General features: G+C 41.8%; 1 protein-coding gene across 2 annotated transcripts in view; it reads left to right on the forward strand.

Annotated features, from left to right (window-relative positions):
* gria3b (glutamate receptor, ionotropic, AMPA 3b) overlaps nt 1-22,321 on the forward strand; it is an 81,144-nt gene that overhangs the window by 17,821 nt on the left and 41,002 nt on the right. For both annotated transcript variants that reach the window (XM_056382712.1, XM_056382713.1), the window contains exon 3: nt 7,662-7,901. In XM_056382712.1, coding sequence (XP_056238687.1) covers nt 7,662-7,901 — 240 coding nt within the window. The remainder of the gene's footprint in view (nt 1-7,661; nt 7,902-22,321) is intronic.

A 22,321-nucleotide genomic window follows, 5' to 3' on the forward strand; every position in this document is an offset into this window, starting at 1 on the left:
AGCCATTCAGCATCCTGTCTGATAGAGACACACTAATCTGACCATTAAAGTTACTGGGCAGTAACCTTTTTTGATGTGACTTTTGCTAATGTAAAAGCAGAGAAGGAAACGTACTGGGTGCTTACAATCTGCAGCTGTATACACTATATAGACACAATAAAACTTACACATTCATGCTCTGTTGCAGCTTTACCTGGCTACAGCGAAATGTATGAATCTTTATATGAGGGTTGTAGAATAGTACACACACACAAACACACACACATACACACAAACAAGACATGTCTTGATGCGAGTACAGGGTTTATTCAGCCATCAACAAAGTTTTCAAATCAAAATTGACTGAGGAAGTTATAAACCTGTCTCCGTCATGTAGGGATGCTGAGCTCCAGGCTAACAGGCCTCGGTGACAGAGCGTCCCTGGGCCCCCTATCATCCATCATACACTCCAGCAGTCAAACACACATGTACATGCATAAAGACGCACACGCAGATACACCCCTGAACTCGCCAGTGGATTGCTTGTACTGTAGATGAGGTAGTTCATGGTGAGGATTCCCAATCTGGCTATTAAAAAAAAAAAAAAAAAAAAAGTCATTCCTCTTATCACATGTAAAACAACGGCTTTGTTCTAGATTCAATTCTATTTATTAAATTCTAAATGATATGTAGTGTTATAGCCTGTGACGCGATACGGCTGAATTTAATATCACAATAACAAATATTTTACCAGTGTTAATATGCATCATAATATATATGACGAATGCAGGCAAAACTTGCATAAGAAATTAATTACAGACTGTGGACTGAACTGCTTTGCACTGTTAGATATAACACCAGAGAGACTCGCTACTGAACATCCTGTTTGTTTTTAATTTTCCTGGGAACTTTAAATTAGACGTTTCATAAAACGATGACCGGATCAGTGACTCAGTGACAACTCGGAGATAAATTTACTGAATGCAGTAAATGTGTGGTTTTTTTTTTTTGTTTTTTTTTTTTTTGGTTTTTTTTTTTTGTTTGCTCTCCTTCCACAGCGTGTGCTCCGATGTCATTTAACCCCACAGATAATTTGAAGTGCAACTCGATAGTAGATGTTGATGCAGCAGGACGAGTAACGGCTTCCTTTCAACGTTTCACGGCACCACTGCAGTTGAGTTGATCTTGAATCTAGGTCTGCCATTTGAGTTAACAGTTTGAAGCACTTCACATCTCTATATGACAAGAGCTGATGCAATCCCCCAGGGCACTTACGAGCTATCTCCCCGTGACAGCATCCCTTCTTCAGAGCAGGAGAGGCTGGTCCTGATGTCGGCTGGTGAAGGGGGGGTGGGGGTGAGGGTGGGGGTGGGTGGGTACCAGCAAGAGGAGCTACGGGGACCAGAGGGAGACCGAGACCGAGACACAGGCGGGAAAAGGAGGACATGTGAGGAGAAACAACGGAGCCAAAGAGAGAATGCGAGTGTGGGTTTTGTTGAAAGACGACGAGGAAAACAGCTAAAGAGATACAATCATCGTTGACATTTACTGTTCCCGGCCCCCTTCCCAAGGCTGTGCAAGGCTCTGGCTCACGGGCCGCGAAAGAGCATGGAAATCCACATACTTTGAGTGCATGAAAAGGTTTCTTTCCTTTTTTTTTTTTTAATGAATTAGCCTAGCTTGCCTGCAGGATAACACATATCCCACTGAACTAGCATTCCAGGCCAGCCATCTCAAGTGATGCATCAGAAATGTAACATCCCTGTAGCACTGCCGAGTGTCCTGATTATAGAAGGGAATGAGGGCGGCACACTGTGTGTGTTTGACCAGTGAACTGGAGATGGGATGCATGGTTCCCTGCAGCAGGGAGGGGGAGGGGGAAAAAGAGGAGAAGAGGGAGAAGGAGGAGGAGGAGGCACAGGCACGGTTAGCTGCAGAGGAAGAAAAAAAAGAAGGAAAAGAGAAAGAGCTGATGAGAAAGAATTATCTTTGTGTTGTTTACCACTCAGGCGTCATGCAAGCTCCTCTAATGACTCTGTGTACATGCACATGGTTGTTTGAGGACTTGTGAGTAAATTAGCATTACAAAAATTCAAGGTGACACTCACAGACTCATTGAATTATATTAACTGATGTGTTCTTTCCTCAGAGTTGGAGACAGGTTCGGTCGCCTCATTTCCACCTACAGCACAACATTTATTTGATTTTTATTTAATTACTGAGAGGGATGAAGCTGCGGCCGGGGCTTTTCTCCACAGCAGCTCCTCCCCTGACCCTACAGCACTGTATACTTTTTATTTATTTTTTTTTTTAACTGAAGTCCAACACCAGTCTCTGCTCCACTGATGGAGCGGGGCGATATTATGGGGGAAACAATGTGAGAGGCGAAAGAGAGAGGAGCACTCAGGTGGAGAGAGATACTGCCACGCTTGAAGAGGATGTATGCTTTGGGGGATGACCAGATGGCTGAGGCAAAAGACAGGCAACAAAAGGAGAGGTCAAATAGAGTGGTGAGGAGGGAGGAAAGGAGAGTGGAGAGAGACGGTGAGGCGTTGAAGTAGGAAGGGATCAGTACTGCATGGAGAGACATCTCTGGGAGAAAGTGAGTGAGGGAATACATACATATAAGGAGTGTGACTCTTAATCCAGAACTTTTCCTATGTGGAACTTTTCAGACGCACTGTCGGCTTTGAGTGGAAGATATCGGTCCGATCGACTTTAAAACTTGAAATTCCTCAGTTGGGCTTTGTCAATATGTTTGTGCTGATTGCTTTTTTTGTTGTTTGTTTGCTATTTCCTATTAATAAACTTGTCAGTGTTTATGCTCTTGCTCATTTGCTCCGCTGCCTTGTTATTCACCTTTGACTGAAAGAATTAGAATTTATTAAAAATTTGAAAGGTTAAGAAATTTACATGCACGGCAAATTAGCGAGGTAGCAAACTGGTGCAGTTTCTAACAGAAATGTAGATTAATTAGAAAGCTATAATGTTATACAAAAATATGCAAATTAAAGATGAAATTTGGAGAGGAAAAAAAAAAAAAAACACGTGCTCATTCCTCACAGATGATCCCGGCTGTTGGTGATAAGAGCCGTGCACGCTTCTTTGTTTTTCTCCCCTCACTGTGTGAAACAGCAAATTGATTTCTGTTATTTCCTTAACAGCAGTTTAGTTGTAGTTGGTTATAGACGGTTGAAGCTGGCAGCCAGAGGAAGGGTAATTTGTACTGATGCGGCGACACGTTCGCTTAATCAAGTACGATTAACCACACAGCTAATGTAGCTCCACCTGATCTACTATCAACCCCAGCACACAGTGTATAAACTCCTTCAGAACGTATGACGTCTCCACATGTGGTGCGGCTTGTTAGCCTCTGACCATGGAAATGGGTGAGAGGTTTCTGCACAGCACAGCTTACGGCACTCCATTTGAAAATCAATAACACTGCTACCGTTAATTGTATGTTGTGTTACACTACCTGTAGTCGCCTCTGTTTATGGCAATGCCTGCATTTGACTGTGGAGGGCAGCGCAATAAAGCCATATATAACCTGTCACAAGTGACGCTCATGAGGGCAGACTCTGGCGAAAGGTGTTGAATCGCAAAAGAAAGGAGTTTGCAGCTCTTGAGGCGAACAGAGTTGAGCACGAGTTGTGTCTGAGGCGCAGAGCTGCAGGGAGGCTGGCAGATCTGGTGCAGTGAGACTGGCTGGCGCATGCCCCCCCCCCCCAAAAAAAAAAAAAAAAAAAAAAAAAAAACAGAACAGGTCATTCTTTGTCTAGAACATCCTCACCGCCACGGGAGAACCTTTGTGTATGCAGCTCAGGTCGTTCTCGACGGCGTCGCTCATGGGATCCCTGCAGCACGCAAACCTTTCCGCCACTATAAGGTGGCGACCCTGAGGAGGAGGAAACACAAAGACATTGTATCACTAACGGGGGCAAGATGAGGGCCTAAAAGAAAAGGGTATAGGGAGAGAGGGTGTGTGTGCGTGCGTGCGTGTGTGTGTATTGTGGACATATCTGTTATTGAAGCACGGGCTTGCTCAAAGCTCAACCTAATAAGCAGAGGACAGCTGAGCAGAGAGAAAGAGGCTGCCAGATCTGGTCCCCTAGGATAGGTTCTGTGTCAGTACTGGCCCAAATTAAGAGAGAGTGCAGAGAAAACTGGGCCTCGACGAGGTCTGGAACTCCTACTGGCTCCCATTCAGTGAGGGAGATTGCACCATTCACCCTGCAGCACTTACCCACAATACTGCTGTCCATCTGTTGATTCACTTATCAAGAAGCTGTGTTGTGTGTGTGTGTGTGTATGTACGTGCTTGTATGCCTGCATCTGTGCGTGTGTGTGTATGTGTGTTGCTGACAATGGATGCTTATACCTTGGGAGAGGTGTCTGTACCAGGACAGATAGGGAGGAAATAGAATTAAAAAGGAGGAGGAAAATCCCAGCAGTGACTAGATCTCTCATTCACACGGCAATTGTGCTTAATAGCCTATGTCATGTCATCCTCTGAGCATCAGAAAGGTTTGCACATACTGTAACACCATCACTGGCAGAAAGGGAGAGAGAGAGAGAGAAAATGTTTATTGCGTGTGTGTGTGTGTGTGTGTGCGCATCTGTGTGTGATTGCATCTTGTGCTTGATTAGGATGGAGGCACAAAGTACAAACTGTCATGTTGGTGATGAATTGAGCTCACGCTATGTCTGATATATCCCAGCATACAGCTTGAATGGATATCCATCAGCCAATCAGAAGCAGATATTTAACATTGACATTGCGTAAGACCGGATAGAGCCTTTGTCAATGTCCAAACCCATTGTACAGGAATATTCACAGTGTTTACGGATGTTGAGAATGCTTGATTACTCAGCGGGAACACTCGAGAGTCAGTTGGAATAAGTGAACAGCCATTCATGATATGGTAATAAAAGCAAAACACACCTGTAGCTCTGAATATTAGTTTACACATTAATGGCTCCTGACTGAATGGAAGTCGCTCCTGTCTCACAATTTATGATGTCCCACTAGAGTGTGTGATGAATACACAAGCAAACGGAAACATTCTTTTGTTTTTTTTGATCCTCTCAAGAAATGTCATCTGATGCGCATGCTGATTAAAGAAAACAAAACTGTTTGTATCACTGACAAGTTCACTCCCCCGAAGTAGTTGTTATAGATTTGTTACAGTGAAGACATTCAAATGATTATGTGACTGTTTATTTTCTTTTACCTTTGCTCATCTCAGGTAGCAGTTTCACTGAACAGTGTCTGGTTTTTCTACAGCTTGTCGTATAAGATGTTTGTTTTTGACACTGTCATATGTACACACTATGTCTGTGTGTGTGTGTGTGTGTGTGTGTGTGTGTGTATACCTTAAGGCATGTTTTTGCCTTTTCATTTACATTCTGCCCTGTTTCTGAACAGATCAAATTTCATAATTTGATATATTAAGATATAATGTATATAGTATATATGTATATAATAACAGTAATAATGATAATAATGATAGTAATCATTTTTGTATTTGTATTGAACTTCTCATACAGAAATGCTGAAGTGCTCTACAACAAAAAAATTACATGCACTAAGAGCTTCACATGAAATGACATGTAATAATAATAAAATTGGAAACTTTTTCTTTAAACAAAAAACTTTTCTCTGTACACTCTTCTATTAGATGGCACCTCGGCTGTGAGGCAAACAGTGCTAAAGAATCTCTTTTCCTGACGGACATAAATGCACCACAGGTTTTGATTACACCGGAGTCAGCCTCTTTCAGCTGCCCCAGAATACCAGAAGAGCACCCTCTTTGGTGGTGCTGTGGGGGGTAACATACACACACACGACCACAGTCTTTTTCTTGCAAATTTCCTAACCAACCACCCACATCAATATTTATAACAGTATTTAAACGAAGTGCTGCAGTGTATAAGTGCAGAGCAAAGTGCAGAATTTCAGAGCTATAGTTAAAGTCTAAAGTGAAGAGATAAGTTTTTTATCTTTCTCTGAAAAATACTTAGTGAGCTGGCTTCTCTGATATCTATAGGTAGAGAGTTACATACCTTTGGGCCATAATTGACAAAAGCTACATCCCCAGTTTTCCTATGGGTGTTGCTGGGAACATTCAATAGTTTTTGTAATTAATTGGGGAGTTAGCAAGGTAGCTCGGTGCTCACTCATAAAACTTTTTGTATATAAGGAGAAGAACCTTAAAACCAGTTCTAAATGCAACACTAAGCCTGTGTATAGCTGTATAGCTGTGTGTAGCGGTAGCTGACATTGTTTCGCCAACAAAGACATTGTGGGTATACCTGAGGTCATTGACAGTGAAGCTGTGTTCCCTTTTCACTTGAGGCAGAGAGAGCTGTCTTTTTCAGCTCTATCGTGGGAGGTAACAGAAGCGGCGGCAGGCAGCAGTGGCTCTCGCAGCTGCTGTGAATGCTGCAGTGACTCCTTCACTGTGTATGAGGGAACTGAGCGATAACTGGTGGGAGCTCCTGGTAGGAGCTGGAGACCTTTGGTGAACGGCTTGATGTTTTTGTCCTTTGGCTGCCACTTTCCTTCCATCGCAAACACACATAAACACACTGCACCGCTTGCATTTACACCTACGGGATTCCTGCTGACATCCTGTCACAATGTGAGCCAGACTATTGCCAGTTCACATTCTGATGCAGTGCATGCTGCTTTTTCACCATTGTGTATTTTATGTAACATGCATCTTTCTTCAGATATGTTATCCAAATAACGTATCTGAGACTGAACATTAATATCAAGTATAAATTTCTATGTTGTGACCACTCGGGATGGGTATCGGGCTTTAGGGCTGCAACTAGCAATTATTTCCATGATTGATTACTCATTCGAAGGGGGTTGTAGCTGAGATAACCCTGATGACATCATTAGGTTTATTTTTTCAGACGATGGAAATCTCTCTCTCGAGCCCTAGAGGCCATCACACAGTCTGAGTAGTAGCCCTAATGACTGAAGTTGAAGTGTAAAATCTGTGGAATGCCCCTGAACTGACTAATTTGGTCTGTAAAATGTCAGAAAACAGTGAAAAACGCCCGTCGCAATCTCCTAAAGCCCAAGGTGACATTATCATTATGCTCATTTTGTCCTTGCGCTGTCCTCAGCCTGACAGTCTATTGTCCCAAAAGACAAAGAAAAGCAGCACTTCCCTTCTATAAAGAAGCATTTTTGTAATTTCTTTTGCATTTTTGCTTAAATCCAAGTTTGAAGTTCTGGTCTGATCTATAAAAATGTTACTTTTTGTCTGTGTATATATATATAACAAGCTCTCAAATGTAAAAGGTCTCAGACTAGTAGCTGTACATCGCCTAAATTGTCAGTTCTGATCAAAGAGTAAGAAAACAAAATCTGATTATACAGAACACATCAGGATTTTTACATATAGTTATTGTATTTGTGTATTTTGTGTATAGTTAGTGTATTTTTATTATTTGATTTCCCATGATATGCGTAATGCTTCAATCAGTTGCATTGGGGGTCATTTAGAGTCGACCCTTAATTTGCTGTTAGTTTTGGGTCAAACGACTCAATCGATCTGTTGCTGCCTAAAGGGATGACGCTCACATTTGTGAATGTGCATAGACTTTTTTTTTTGCTGACTAATATCTTAACGCTCGTGTCCTCTTGCCCTCTGCTGTCCCTGCAGTTTGCTCCCAGTTCTCCCGCGGGGTGTACGCCATCTTCGGATTCTACGACAAGAAGTCCATGAACACCTTGACCTCGTTCTGCGGCGCTCTGCACACCTCCTTCGTCACACCCAGTTACCCCACCGATAATGAGGTGCAGTTTGTCATCCAGATGCGCCCCGCCCTCCGGGGTGCTGTCCTCAGCCTGCTCTCTCACTACAAGTGGCAGAAGTTCGTCTACCTCTACGACACTGACCGAGGTAGGTGACGGCGCAGGTCTTGAAGCCTGAATTACAGCCTGGAACCGCAGGAAATGTTTCAGTGACTCAGAATAGCAGCTGTGCACCGGGGTTAGCAACGGATAGATTTACCCTGTAATACTTTATGAAAGCCCTGTAAAACTGTTTACACTGCACTATTTTATACAGTGGTATGGTGATATGTAAATGTGAAATATATTCACTAGTAGCTCGTAATGCTTGTGATAACACATGACACTTAAAGAAACAGCACATCTTATGAGCTATAACCTTTGGGTTCTTCTAACAGTTGGCCGGTTGGTATCAGTTAATCTTGTGTTTAATCATGTTGTTGATATTTGCACATCTTTCATCTGAAATGAGGTATGTCACAGCTGCTACTAAAATGTTTTCTACAGAAGCCACAGTCTCTGCCTGCCTGTGGGGGCTGATCATTGTGTTGCATCTATAAGGGTTGTTTTTTGTGTGTGTGTGTGTTTGTGGTTTGCAGATTGTATTGCCTAGTTGACAATAAACGCTGGTTTAATGTAGCAGCGCGCCGTGCGTATGACGACCTGTCAACATGGCGGAGCGTTCATTTCTGGGATTTCTAATGTCAAACGAGAAAATGAGCTCATTATCTCTCAATAGAATAACGGTCCCCTCCTCCTACTGAAAGCTCAATTTGCTCAAACAACACCTGGGCAGAGGGGGAAGGATGTGTTGGAACATGTGACAGACAAAGAGACGATATGTCTTCTTGTTTGTGAGGGTGCCAAAAAGGATGGCTACATATTCCTCCCACACTGTACACAGCAGCTTGGGTTTTGCTATGTTTATTTGCTCATTATAGAAAGGTCCTGACCTGCAGATATGCTTCAAGCAACCTGTCTTCTCTGCAGTGTGCTCTCTGCTCTGTGTTTGGTTCTTTTTATGATCCAGCCTCACTCCCCCTCCTCTCTCTGTTATGCTTTGAGGCAGAATATGAAGTGTGCTTCAGTGCAGAGTCCTCTGTCTTTGGGTCTCCAGGCCTGAAGGGTCCAGAGCTGAGGGCCTTAATCCTCCACACAGCCTGCAGATAATATGTGGTTAATTAGGGTCACTCTGACTAGAACACTCATCAGATCTTCCCTGGGGATGCTAGCAACCCACACGTCCTTCAGAACAACCAATACTGCCCAGCTACCGGTCCCCATGCCTCTGCTTTTCCTCTTCTGTCTGGCAAGTGAGACGGTCTGGGGCAAAGTTGGATACATTGTGGAGGTGGGGAAAAGAGCCTGCAATACAAAAAGAGAGGAGGTGTTGCAGAGAGAGAGAGAGAGTGATGACAAACAGACAAACTTTAAAGAGTAAAAACAGTGACAGAGGGCAAAAGTGGGAGGGAAAGTGAGAGGGAGGAGGAAGCAAAACACCAATTCAGTCCAGAGCAATTAAGGCAACAGCAGGTGCGTGTGATTTACAGCCTGTTACCTGTGTACAGACAATTCCCTCTGTACTGTACATCCTCGTGCTGAGGCCCATGCCAAGCCACTTTTACCTCTCTGCTTACTGCCAGTGGTATAAGACGATCCCTTATTAGTGGGAGGACATTGGCCCCAGGAGGGGATTAAAGTCGTTTATTGATGCACTCCATCCAGCACTTTGGGGGGCTTTGACACTTGGCTCATCAAGCAGACAGATGTGTCAGAGAGCCTCTACCTCCGCTTATCAGGTAGTGCAGCTCCCCTGGCAATATGGACACTGACTGCTGGCTAAACCAAGAGGAGTGACAAGGGAAAATAGTCTTTAAGGGTGTTTTTTTTTTTTTTTTTTTTTTCCATCCTCTGGCTCTGAAGCAAATGAAAAATTGACAGACAACTTGCTTGTCTGTATTATTTTGAGTTATTTATTTATTTAGTGGTTCTAAACCTGCCTGTCATACTGCCACAGCCCTCGTCTGATGAGCTCCAGTAGCCCGTCATTAATAGCACCTGTCGCATATGGTCCTTTCCAAAATGAACAATATAATTGTCAGTCTAACCATTTCAACTGTATATACATTACTTTTAGCTATTTCAATCGATTACTTTTATCTAAATGTTATAACTGTTTACATTCAAACAACTATTTCAACTGTTTAATCATTAGCTCATTATTTCAACTGGTCCAAATTACTTCAGTTACTAAGTACCTATTTATTACTAACTTATAATAGTACGTATGATTTGAAGTCACTATCCACTGCTTTTAACTAACTACATTTTATCCATTACTATCACTACTTGGACTTCTCTGTTTGCTTGCTAACTTTCTCAATGTTTCGCAACTGACCGGTTTTTGGGACAGAAACTTAAGCTGAAGATTAACATCACATCGATTTACAATTCCTTTCGGATTCTTATTTTCCTCCTGTTAGCAAATATTATAAATATATATTATCTATATATCATAATTTCTGTTTTTTTTTTTTTTGTTTTTTTTTTTCAAATTAGCTGAGCTAGCCTGCTTCACAGTCACTTACCTCTTTGCGGTTGCAGAAGTATCCCCTGGGGTGCAAGTGCCTCTGGCTGGGATTCACTGATCTCTTTGTTCAGTCTTGGTGATGCTCTGGATCACCTAACTGAAGATCAATGAAAGAGCATTGTCTCGGCAATACACTGTTTCACTGCTCTGCTGTGATTTTCAGGTGTTAGCATTGTCTAAAAAGCAGAACTGATCAGCTGAGAAAAGGGATCTCTGACCTTTTAATATAAACGCTCACCTCAAAAGCAAGTCAGAAAAATCTAAAATATTTAACATACAACCCTGCATGCACACAGGTGGCTGTGACGGATTTCCGATTTTGCAGTACATGCGCAGTGAATAAACAAATATACCCAATGAGAAATGACTCACTGCTCAGGCAATGCAAAGCACCTGTTGCAACATATTATTTTCTTGTGTGCCTTTTTGCCTTTTAATTTGTTGTTTGATAAAAGCATTGATCATCCACAATACCCGAGGTTACTTCGCAATTATACTCCAAACTCTCCTATTAGGGAGGGAAAACAGCGCTACGGGGGAAAAAAAGCATTCACTAGCTGAGTCCCACCACGAGGTTTTATCCAGTCAATAGAAAAGATTAATTACAACCACACTATTCATTTGGCTCTGTTATTGGACTGGCAAAAAATGCTTTTAGGCCATAGTGCAGTGCTTTCAGTCGGAGAGTGATGGTCCATATGCTTCAGGCTCCAATGTATTGGATGGAAATGGAGGTAAATTTGTGCCCTAAATGCCAATTTCAGACAGCTGTTTGAAAGCAGACGTTATGATGAAGGAACCGCAAATGGAGCCTCCGTAGGCAGTGTTATACCAGAAAAATGAGTGGCTACTCTTCTTTTATCTGAGGTAATATATTGGCAGGCTACTTGAGGTGTGTGTGTGTGTGTGTCTGTGCGCGCGTTAATACATGTGTGGGTAGTGAGAGATGAAAGATCCAAACAGATATCACCACTCTTTCTTTTGAGTCACCCCAAACCTTGCATACAGTATGGATAACCAGGAAAAACTGACAAGCCCTGCAACACTCCTTCAACCATATCCTCCGTTTCCTCCAATTCGCACCTCTCTAAGTGAATATTCTTTTTTTCAGTTTGCATCAGCAGCCGAATTTCGCCGCTTAAAAAAATAGGGTGTGTATAGGCTGAAGGTAGATGGATCTTGCCCTTTCTGTTCTGGCGGTCAGGTATGGGCAGATAATTGCCAGGTCTGTGCAGCAGAGACAGATGATTACAGGCTTTATTGTCTCTCCCAGGCACAATCAACCCTGATTCAGCAATCTCACCTCTACTTGATTTATGAGTCACTCTCTCTCTTTCTCACACCCTCTATACCTTTTTCTATATGCTTTTAGGTTTCTCTCATGGCCGTTCTCCCTGAGAGTCCACTTTTCAGCTCACTGTGACTGAAGTATTGCAGCAGTCACAACCATTCTTTTCTTAAATGCAGCAAATGAATCTGAATCTGAGGTGGTCACGAAAAAAATGAATTGCAAAACAAAACCCCAAGTGCTCCAAAAACAGGTCTGTTTGAAACTGAAAACCAATTTGAGTCAGTGCTGTGTTAGAAGAGCTGTCCTGTAGTAGTACACTGCAAACAGTGCATACCTTATGTATTTTGGCCCCGCCCCCTGATAGACCTGCTAATATTAGCCTAAACTCTGATAGATAGATAGATAGATAGATAGATAGATAGATAGATAGATAGATAGATAGATAGATAGATAGATAGATACTTTATTAATCCCCTAGGGGAAATTAATTTGTCCATTAACTCATTGTTGATAATAATAAAAACAGTTAATAATAAATAAACAATAATAATTACATTAGTCCACTTCCTTTGGCTGAGCTTTTTGTATAGCCTAATGGCAGTGGGAACAAAGGATCTCCTGAACCTCTCTGTTCTGCAGCGCAGTGAGATGAGATGTTTGCTACAGCTGTAGATGCTTCTCTGTCAGAATGTTGTGGAGAGGAGGGCTGGTATTGTCCAAGATGGCCTGCATGTTACATTGCATCCATCTCTCCACAACAGTCCTGAGTGAGTCCAGACTCCTGCCAAGCACAGAGCCAGCCTTTTTTCCCAGCTTGTCCAGTCTCCTTGTGTTCATGTCGGACATACTGCTGCCCCAGCAGACTGCAGCATGAAAAAGTACGCTGGCCACCACTGATTGATAAAACATGATAACATCCAGTTGTACGAGGGTGAACACTAGTTGTTGATGGGTTATTTTTAACTAGTTATAACTAGTCTGTGTGTATATAGACCAACATAAGTCCTAATGCTTGGTTACTACTGCAGCTAGCAAGCTACTTAGCCAGACAGGCTAATAATTGCAGTTCATGATAGAGCAGGTAATCCATTTGTTCCATGTTTGCTCTTGTGTTTCTGGCTTTGGAAAGGTTATAAAGGACACCTCTATCCAAACACTTTAAATGCAAAGTATGGCTTTAAATTCAAAGCTTGACAGGTCCACTGTGCCTTGTCACAATCACTGTTTGGGGGAGGGGTTTAGCAAAGGGTGAATTGTATGTCTATCCTTCCCTCATCATGGCTGTCTTGCTATGCGCCTTCAGTGTTTACGTCGCTCCCTTGCCTCTCTGCATTACTTTGATTTTGTTAGTTTTGAGGAAACAAAACAAACATTTCACCTTGAACTGAGCAACATCACGAAAAAATAAAACCTGAATGAAGACGTAAATATAACTGATTGACTCTTCTGATGCCGTAAAAGAACTATTTTCCAGTGACATTTCGTGAATACCAATCTGCAGAGAGCAGTAACAAGCGATATTTTGTGGTAAGGCCTGGAGCTGCTCCTCTTTAAATCTATGATGGTTCTGTGAGACACAGGATTTTAGCCTGTCACACAATATCCATCGCCACACCGAGGCGTTGATGACATATTAAGAACAATGCTGGGCCTCCTGTCGTCTCCTTCCATCATTTCCTCCGCCGATCAATATCCTGAATGTGATACAGTTAGGAGGAAAACGATCCAACACGTAGCTGCTGCACAGAGAGCACACAGCTATTTGCTTTTATCATTTAACTGCTGACAGTTGAAACTACAGTTGAAGTAGAGTTCGATATTAAAACCGTCATTATTGCACCAGGAAGTCAAATGTGCTTTGAACAAAAAACTGCCAGGTAGAAGCTGTAGTCCGACATTCAGTCCAAAAATACCTCCAGGGCACTTCTTTTATTCACTCTGTCAATATTTTCAGTGACCTCAGCGGCAGCTGAATCTACTCAGCAAACTTATCTCGAACAATAAGGTACAGCATTGATCAGTCGAGGTTGTTGGAGTATTTTTGACCACAGTGGGAATGGCTTATTATAAAACATGCAAATATGTGCAAATTGTGACCTACTATATGGTCTCCACAGTGTTTGCAAGCACAGTTATTGTTAAAGGTCTTAAAATGTCAATATTGAATTAAAACGAAATGTATATTATAGTAGAAATATATATTTACAACAGAAAAAAAATAGAAAATCTTACACTCAAGCCCTTGCACTCCTGCTGTGAATAAGTTGAACTACACCAAAGCTGTCCCCCAGAGAAATATATTTACTTTCTAAAGAAAAAAAACTTACTACTTGCATATTCATTATCACTCAGGCAGCTATCTCCCAGACAACAGTCTGAACCTAAACCTAAATCAAACAGGCCAATTTTGATTTCCCATAATGAAAGCAATGATAGAACAAATGAATATATACAATATCTTCATTATTTGCAGTTGTTCTGTTTGAAATGTGCTCCAAAACAACTGAAACCATGAAGTGCATAAAATTATCTTAAATTAACCTTCCATTTAAATAACTAAAGTACACTCTTTAGCCATTTTAATAGGCTTATTATAACCAGACACATTACATTCTTTAGGCAGACAAATGACTTTGCCAGCTTGTGGTCAGCCACTGTGTTGTAATCTATAGTTTGCAACAACAACAAAACCAAAAAGAAATTAAGATCCTATATCGTGTATTTAGGTGCTGTTGGCTCAGTCAGAAGATCTTAACTGCATGTGACAAAAATGACTGAGTGGAACCACCCTGACACTGACGGACGACATGCGCACATTGCTGACATGCTGCTTGTGCGATGTACAGAACTCCAGTCACATGTAATATCAGTGTAAGCTGCGTCTCACACAGTAGAACTGATTGGAGCTTCTCGGCACGTTCGGAACAATAGACATATATAGAGTTCATTACTGTTTTGACAGGCTAATGTGCAGCTACTGTGAATCACTCAACACTGTCCTAACTGACTCATTCAAGTGTGTTCAATTTCTCTTTTTATTTATCAGGTGTTAGACAGAAGGGGTCTTTACAGTCAGTCTTTCATTTTAGTTAATCTTCATTTTACAAGTGGTTGAAGGGGTCAAACTGGCATCCCAAGCTTCTTATTTCAGTTTCAATCTATTGGCTAAACTATTTCAGTTCAGCCACTGATTATATGCTTCTGGTCTGAGTCAAGACGGTTGTAATTTTTATGCTAAATAGTATGTTACATGTAGACACAGTCTTTTTATTTAATGAGCAGAGTGCAGACCAGATTAAAGCTTCCTTTAAATATAAGCATACAGGAAATTGTGAAAGATATGCATCATGTGTATTTTTGGACATGTACTTGATATGTAAGTACAGGGCTGTAAACTAACGGTCGCCACTCGCCAAATGCGACTAAAATATTCCCCTGGCGACTTAATTTTGGAGGGCTACATGCCATGGGGCAGGTAAGTGTTTGTCACAATATAGCAAAACATTGCTGCGATAAAATGCCTAGACATTTTTGGAGGTGCACGTTGACGGACGCAGAGGCTCTGTGTCGGGGGTTCACGTCGACGCAGAGGCTCTGCGTCGTGACGGCGTCGACTTGACGCAGTAGTATAAATCAGCCTCCACGCGTCACCACCAGCCCGCGCAGTGTTGTTCCGGCGCAGCAATGTGGAGGCACATACCCGGTGTGAGTGACCCAAAAAGAAAGAGTATAGAGGAGAAAGCAGCGCACCAATTAATTTGTGGTTGGCAATAAAACGATGAAACTCGAGACCATCCGAGAGCAAGAAGGAAGAAAAATGTCACGCTGTTTGCAAATCAGTGTCTCGGGCTCAGTCCGAGCATCTCTTCACTCAACCTGCCGTGACTGCTCTGACGTCTTTATCAGAAGAGACCAAAGATCATGCACTGATCCACTTTGTTCTGTTCTATTTTTTTTTTTTTTTTTCCTTGAATTTTGTTATTATCATTTGTTATCAGAACAGGAGGTTAACTGGTACTGGCACTGCCCATGTTTGCAATGTTTTGAATATTCAAAATATTAAAAATGTATTTTGAATAATATTTTGGTCTCTTTCCTAATATATATATCGCTATATAATACTGTTATCTCAATGAAAAGTACTGAAACAGATGTATATGTAACAAAAAGAGGCAATTTATTACTTGGCCGGTAAAAAATTTACTTGGCCGGTAGATTTTTTCATCTACCGGTCCCCTTGGCAGGTGAGCCAAAAAGTTAGTTTACAGCCCTGTGTAAGTAGTTAGTTAGTTAGTTAGTTAGTAATTATGTGGAGGTGAGTGGAGGAGAACTCTGAACTCGTGAATGCATCTGGCGGGGCTGCTAATGCCAGTGGTTGGGTAATGAAATGATTTGCAAGCATCAGATTGAAGGCTGCATTAATCAAAGACTACTTGGCTTTGTATTAAACCCTCATAACTCACCACAGACACTGTTGATCAGCTGTTAAACAGGCAGACAAGATAACTGCAGTCTGGCACAATTGGCAGAGTGATGTGCCAACATGGCCAAGAGGCTTGTGAATGGGAGAATTGGATGACCCTGCATAGTTAGCCTCATCTCATTTAATTCTGCCAAGCTACTGTAGATAGAGAGACATTTATGAGGAGGTGGGGGTGGTGTGGTTTGGAGTGGGGTGGGGGGGGGGCAATCAGGCAGCGTCAGATACACTGCAACTAAAGCGAACCTTGCTCCCCATTCTTCAGCAATCCCTCTAATTGGCTACCCAGAGACAGTTGCCTTTGTTCCCTAAAAGAGTCAAACAATAAATGCCTCCTGCTGCTGCTTGTGGATGCCTTTGATGGCAAACCAAAATCAGGTCCGTCCTTTAATTTGATTGTGGTGGTTTGGCCTCGCTCTAACTGTTATAAACAACAAAACAAATCACATGGAGTGATACACTGCCAAATGCATTACGGATAGTCCATACTCCAGTTATTGCACACAGACTTGAGATGGCTATTGCTTTTTGCTTCAGCATCACCAGTCATTAAGGACGTGTGGTGACATGTTTTCATGTGCAGTGGCTGTGTAGTTTGCATTTTAACCACCACGGTAAACCAAAGCACTGTCTTTCCCAAGTGCTACTACAAATCATCAGCTGCTATTTTTTTTTTTTTTTTTTTTTTCCTGTTTCAATTTGTTATATAAGTAATTTTTATGTCATTCTGACACATTTCACACAAATAATGTCTAGTCAAGTGCAATATTGTCACCCACAATTGTTGATTTATAGTCTCTGCTCGCAATGTGAGATAATAAGTGTGAATGCCATCTCCCCACTGCAACCATGTCTATATCATAGACCGCATCTTGTTTGCCGGGCTTTGTGGTCTCATCACAGCTACTATAATGGCACATCAGCTGCACCCAGCTGAGACTTTATACACACACACACACAAACACACACATATGCCTCTTGTGCTTTAGTGGTCCTCTCCTTCATGCCGGCTTCATAACAACTAAATTATGCATGCATCAGGAGAATAAATCAGCTTGGACACGCTGACAAGAAAGGGCACATCAGAGAAGCCATAAAACGCACAAGAAAAATAATATTAAAGAAATTTGGATGAAGCTATGCATCACTGGGATTTTCTCTCTCTCTTTTTACCTTGCGCATATAAACAGGTATCACTGCCACAGTGACATCCCAATAAACAGATAGTCCAGCCTGCAGTGGCAGCCTCTGTAATTCAGTAACCCCTTGAGAAACTAACATGTCAAGCACCTGTGCCTTTTAAAAAAAAAAAAAAAAAAAAAAAAAAAAAAAAAAAAAAGCGATATGAGAGCCATCGTCTGTCACAATAAGCACACAATAAACCTCTATGCTCTCTCAGTGTCCTATTTTAACTGAACCTGGAATAAAGCCATTTTACCACCTACCCAATGCTAGCTTCAGCAGCCATGAAATTACTGCTGAGAGCTTCTTCTTTTTTTTTTTCATTACAACAAAATGCCCTGGCCTTTGCTTCAAGCAGCCTTAGTAGAGCCTGATTGCTTCGATGTTACACTATGTCACAAGGCCAATTTGATTTGTTTGCTCGAAACAACACATAAAATGTGTATATGTCATCCTCAAGAGTAAACACAAGAGTGGAATAATATTTGGACTTTTTTTCATTTTGTTTTCTTTCAGCTGATTAGCCGAAGCTGCCCAGAGACTTCATCAGTCCCTACACACACACACACACACACACACTACATCTATACATGCCAATCCATGTATATGTGCTGGTATGTCACAGTATGTAGTGAGTGTGAGCGACAAGAGAACAAAGACAGGCAGGAAGAGATGCAGAAGCTCTGAAAAGTCTGTGGGTGGATTTTCACAGTGGAAAAGCGTCGCTCTCCTCCCTCCTGCATGTATGCACTTCTAAAGATATAGACAGCATGCTGCTTCTGTTTGATTTGACATGCGCTGCCTTTTTGATTAGGACAACACTTGGCAGTGAGACTGTTTTGGTTAAAGGCCTACTGTAAACCCCACATCAAAGCCTTGGCTACACACTTTTGGGCTGCTTTGGCACTGGCTTCACGGTGAATGCTACGTTTCCACCATCGGGGTAAACGTCTAAAGCTGCCACTTTCCTCGTGGGCAGGGAGAAGTGGAGGAGCTCATTCTGTAGCTCTAGCCGATTTCACATCAGTTTTAACAGTTTTCTTCCTCTAAATTGCACAAGTGTCTGTTTCTAGTGTATTTTTTCCTCGATTAATTGTCAGGTGTTTAAAACCTCTTTCAAAGGCACCTCAATTACATTGTGTCTGCAGCTGCTAACAGATTCCCTCCACAGACTAGCATCAGACATTGATTTGACTTTTCCTGCTTTGATGTTACTTTATATCATTTGCTGGAGGAATCAAGAGTACAGGTCATATAACACAAGCAAACCACAGCCTATTTTATACTAATTGTGGGCCTATGCCAGATGACTAATGAGAGGAAATATAAAGCCTTCTCTCTCTCCCAGCCCAAGATTTTGATCTCCACTGCACAAACACTGGAGGGATCCTCAGAGCCCTGTGAGCATACTTAGCCCAGAGGCAAACACTCACCAGGCCCTAAATACTGTAAGTATTTATTTTGGCTTCCTCAAAAGACAAATCATCTCTGGGAATATGTATGACTTTGTACATACATAGAGATGTCGTTAATGAAGAGTGAGATTTTTGACAGCTTGAGAATTTTAAATAGACATGCAGTGTGTAGCGTCCTCACGATGAAGGCCGCCCTCGAGTTTTGTTTCACCGACAGCCCCACTTTGTCCAAGGCCACTTAGTCTGCCAGGATTTATTGGTTGTGACTTGTATTTAGTTAAAAAGTAAGTTAATCCAACTTTAGTAATTCCAACTTTTTTTGTGAATCAATCCAGTGCACTTACAAGTCCAGGATGGACGGAAAATCACCACATCGTTAACACAATAGATCACAGTCAAAATCTTGTTTTGATTGAAGTTTGAAGGCTTTTCTTCATGTTTTTTTTTTTTTTTTTTTTTGCATAAATAATAAAAATGTGTGTACTTGTATTCTAGCACGGAGGGAAAAAGTAACATATCTAAACAGAACTTGAGCATAGTCAGCCTAGAATACATTGTATGAACTCCAGTGATATCAGAACATACTTAACATGTGATAAACATAAACAATTCACCAAATACAAATATGTGCTCAAGTTTGCTCTTACACCCTTCATCTAAACTGGATATGATTCACTGTCATAAAAGTACAAACAAACCTCAGGAACTGTCATGATCATAAATTCCTTATTGCAGTGTTGCTAGGATGAATTTCCCAAATTACAAAAGAAAACATGTTTAATATTTTTTTTTTTGCCTTGCCTTTTGTTTGTGATGTCCTTCTATGAGATCCCTGCCTCCACCACGATGCACAGTGGAGGTGAATGGAATGGCTTCTTTGAAATCTGGGAGACGGGTTTTTAAAAAAAAAAAAAAAAAAAAAAAAAACACTGGACGAATAAAGCCAAAATCTTTTGCATGGCTTCATAACCAAGAGAGGTAAAGAATATACTGTGCATTTATTGAACATACAGCGTGTTAATTCCTCTCTGTAATTCGGTCGAACTGACCCTTCACGTTAATATCTGTAGAGTTCACTTTCTGTCTTTGTCTTCAGATGTTCAAACTTGGTATCAAGCCAAACCTCACAATTATGAGTCGAAGCCATTATCTTTGTGGTTTCAGCTCAGTTGTTTCTGATGCCCTCTGAGACCCTGGACAGTACCCAGCAGGGCGTTTCGGCCTGCCAAAGACCCTCATTTACCAGAGGATTGGCAAGTTAGGGGGGAGAGCAGCCGCATTTTTACTGTTGGCTCAGCAAAACCGCCTCTTTTTCATGTGTGCACTTTAGATTTTGATCCCTCTGAGATGAGTTCAGATCATGTTCTTGGTGCCATTCATTTCTCGCTCCTCGCTGTTTGCTGGTAACCTCAGTTGCTTGTGGTTCCCTTTATTTATTTTGTGTACTGTAGTGTGGTTAAGGGTGACTTATTTATTACCATGTCATTATTTGATCAGATCGGTAGATTAGATTTTGGATTGATGTGGATTAGTGTAATGCCAGTGATGACACAGTGTAATGATACAGTAGTGTAATACGAGCAAGTATTAGAGCTGGGTCTCAGTCAGTTGGGGCTAATGCCGAGTTGTATGTCGAGAGAAATTTGCAATATGGTTTTTCTGATTTGTCTGGTTAGCCTGGATCAGCTGCGAGATATGAGAGAGGGTTGTGAGTGAGAGAGAGAGACAGAGAGAGAGAGAGAGAGAGCCCTGTGACACTCTGCACCGAACCCTAATGAGAGGCAGGGAACCAAAGGAGCTGGGCAATGAGATTAGATGCAACTCAATTCAATTACTGCTGAGCCGCCACGGGTGACGCTTCAAAACTCATCCTGTTAAGATCCGGTTCCCAGACGAAGAAGAGGACTGCAGCTCTCACTCAGCCGCTGGTACGCTACACTGCCACAACATCTCATTCGCAACAGCTCTGATTTATAAGCACACGGGGCGTCATCAGGCTCCGTCGGGATTTGATAGCAGACTCTGCCATGTTCTGATATAGATTTAAAGGAAAATGCAGAAATAATTGAGTTTTCAGCCATCGCAGCCGTTCATACACTGCTCTAGAAACGGCACAGTTGTTTCAAGTGTGTGTGTTTTGAGACTAAAGAGCGACTTAATGCCCCTGTTTTAGCTGGAACCCTTTCCGCATGTTCAAACACTGGATCCAGACCTGGACACACAGTGCCACCCCCCCCATCCCCCCCCCCCCCCCCCCCCCCCTGCCCTCACAGTTACCCCACAAGCAGAGTTTGTCCAGAGTACAGGCGGGAAGAACGTTTCTGTGAAGACAAAAGACAAAAACATCTCCTCGGGCTGAACGCAGAGAAGGAAGTTATGGGTAACCAGAGGTCGCACAGGCTCCAAATGAAACGAAAAAACACAACACACATAAAAGTTAACGCTTTGTTCAACTTTGACCTGCAACTTTAACAGCAACGCTGCTGCATCTTTATTTACATGCGCAATATTCCACCACCAGAATAAAAACTGCAACATTACTCTGATGCAGCGTTCACAGCCTGTGAGGTCGGTGGTGACCGTGATGTTGCCTTGTGCTTCGGGAGTGTGGAGTACAAGGCTGCATCATAGGTTCATCACTGAAGTGTCAAACAGCCACTACAGCAATGGCGACTCAAATCAATTGACATTATGATGAAGTGACTGTACTATGTAATAGGAACAAGGTGAATATTTACCATGACTATCAGGTCCTGTTTATCCTATGTGAACAAACTGTATATACACTAAATATTTACAAATTGCAAATTACCAAGCTGCACTGTTTATATGTTCATATGTTTATACATTACACAACGTGAGTGGCGGCTGCCAGCATTACAGCATGTTAAACCACTCCCTGTCTCGATGGCATGATTAGCACTGAGGAGCATGATCAGCAGAAGCCGCTGCATGGTGCGGCTGGATTCATATCAAGGGGATTTATAGGCGATGATAAGGAAATGTTGTTGTTGTCTTCCATAATTTATGTAGTTGACTGTACATTTTTAGACACAACACAGCTGAGGGGCTCCTGAAGGCGAAGAGGTGAATGGGATTTATAGCTTCTCGCCATCTTGGAAATAAAGATCACGAGCAAAAGCATTTATGAGGGTCTCCAGTGCTGTTGTGGTGGTTGAATCCATCAATTGGGTGAAGCTGAATTGGATTCTGGTCTGAGAAAGGTAACTGGCAGATGTAAATGTATGCAGAGAAGAAAGGAATAACAAAATTATGTTTTTTCTGTGTTTTTACTTGCTGGTGGAGATGAAGAAGGAACTATCAGTGTTGCTGCTGCTGTCAGATTAAGTTGCGCTCAAAGGATTTTGTTCATTTCTATTCTGAAGTCTAAATCACGGAACATAAACTTTTCTGCTGATGTTCATAAAAAATAAATAAATAAATAAATAAAAAAACAGGAGCAGAAGTAATCCATTTCTGGACAGACTATTTACCACCACCAGATTCCATCTCTTAATTTCCATACAAATGTAAAACTAGGCAGGCATGGAATCTTCTGTGAATCTTAAAT

The sequence above is a fragment of the Seriola aureovittata genome, chromosome 8 (genome assembly GCF_021018895.1).
Source record: "Seriola aureovittata isolate HTS-2021-v1 ecotype China chromosome 8, ASM2101889v1, whole genome shotgun sequence".
NCBI classification, from domain to species: domain Eukaryota; kingdom Metazoa; phylum Chordata; class Actinopteri; order Carangiformes; family Carangidae; genus Seriola; species Seriola aureovittata.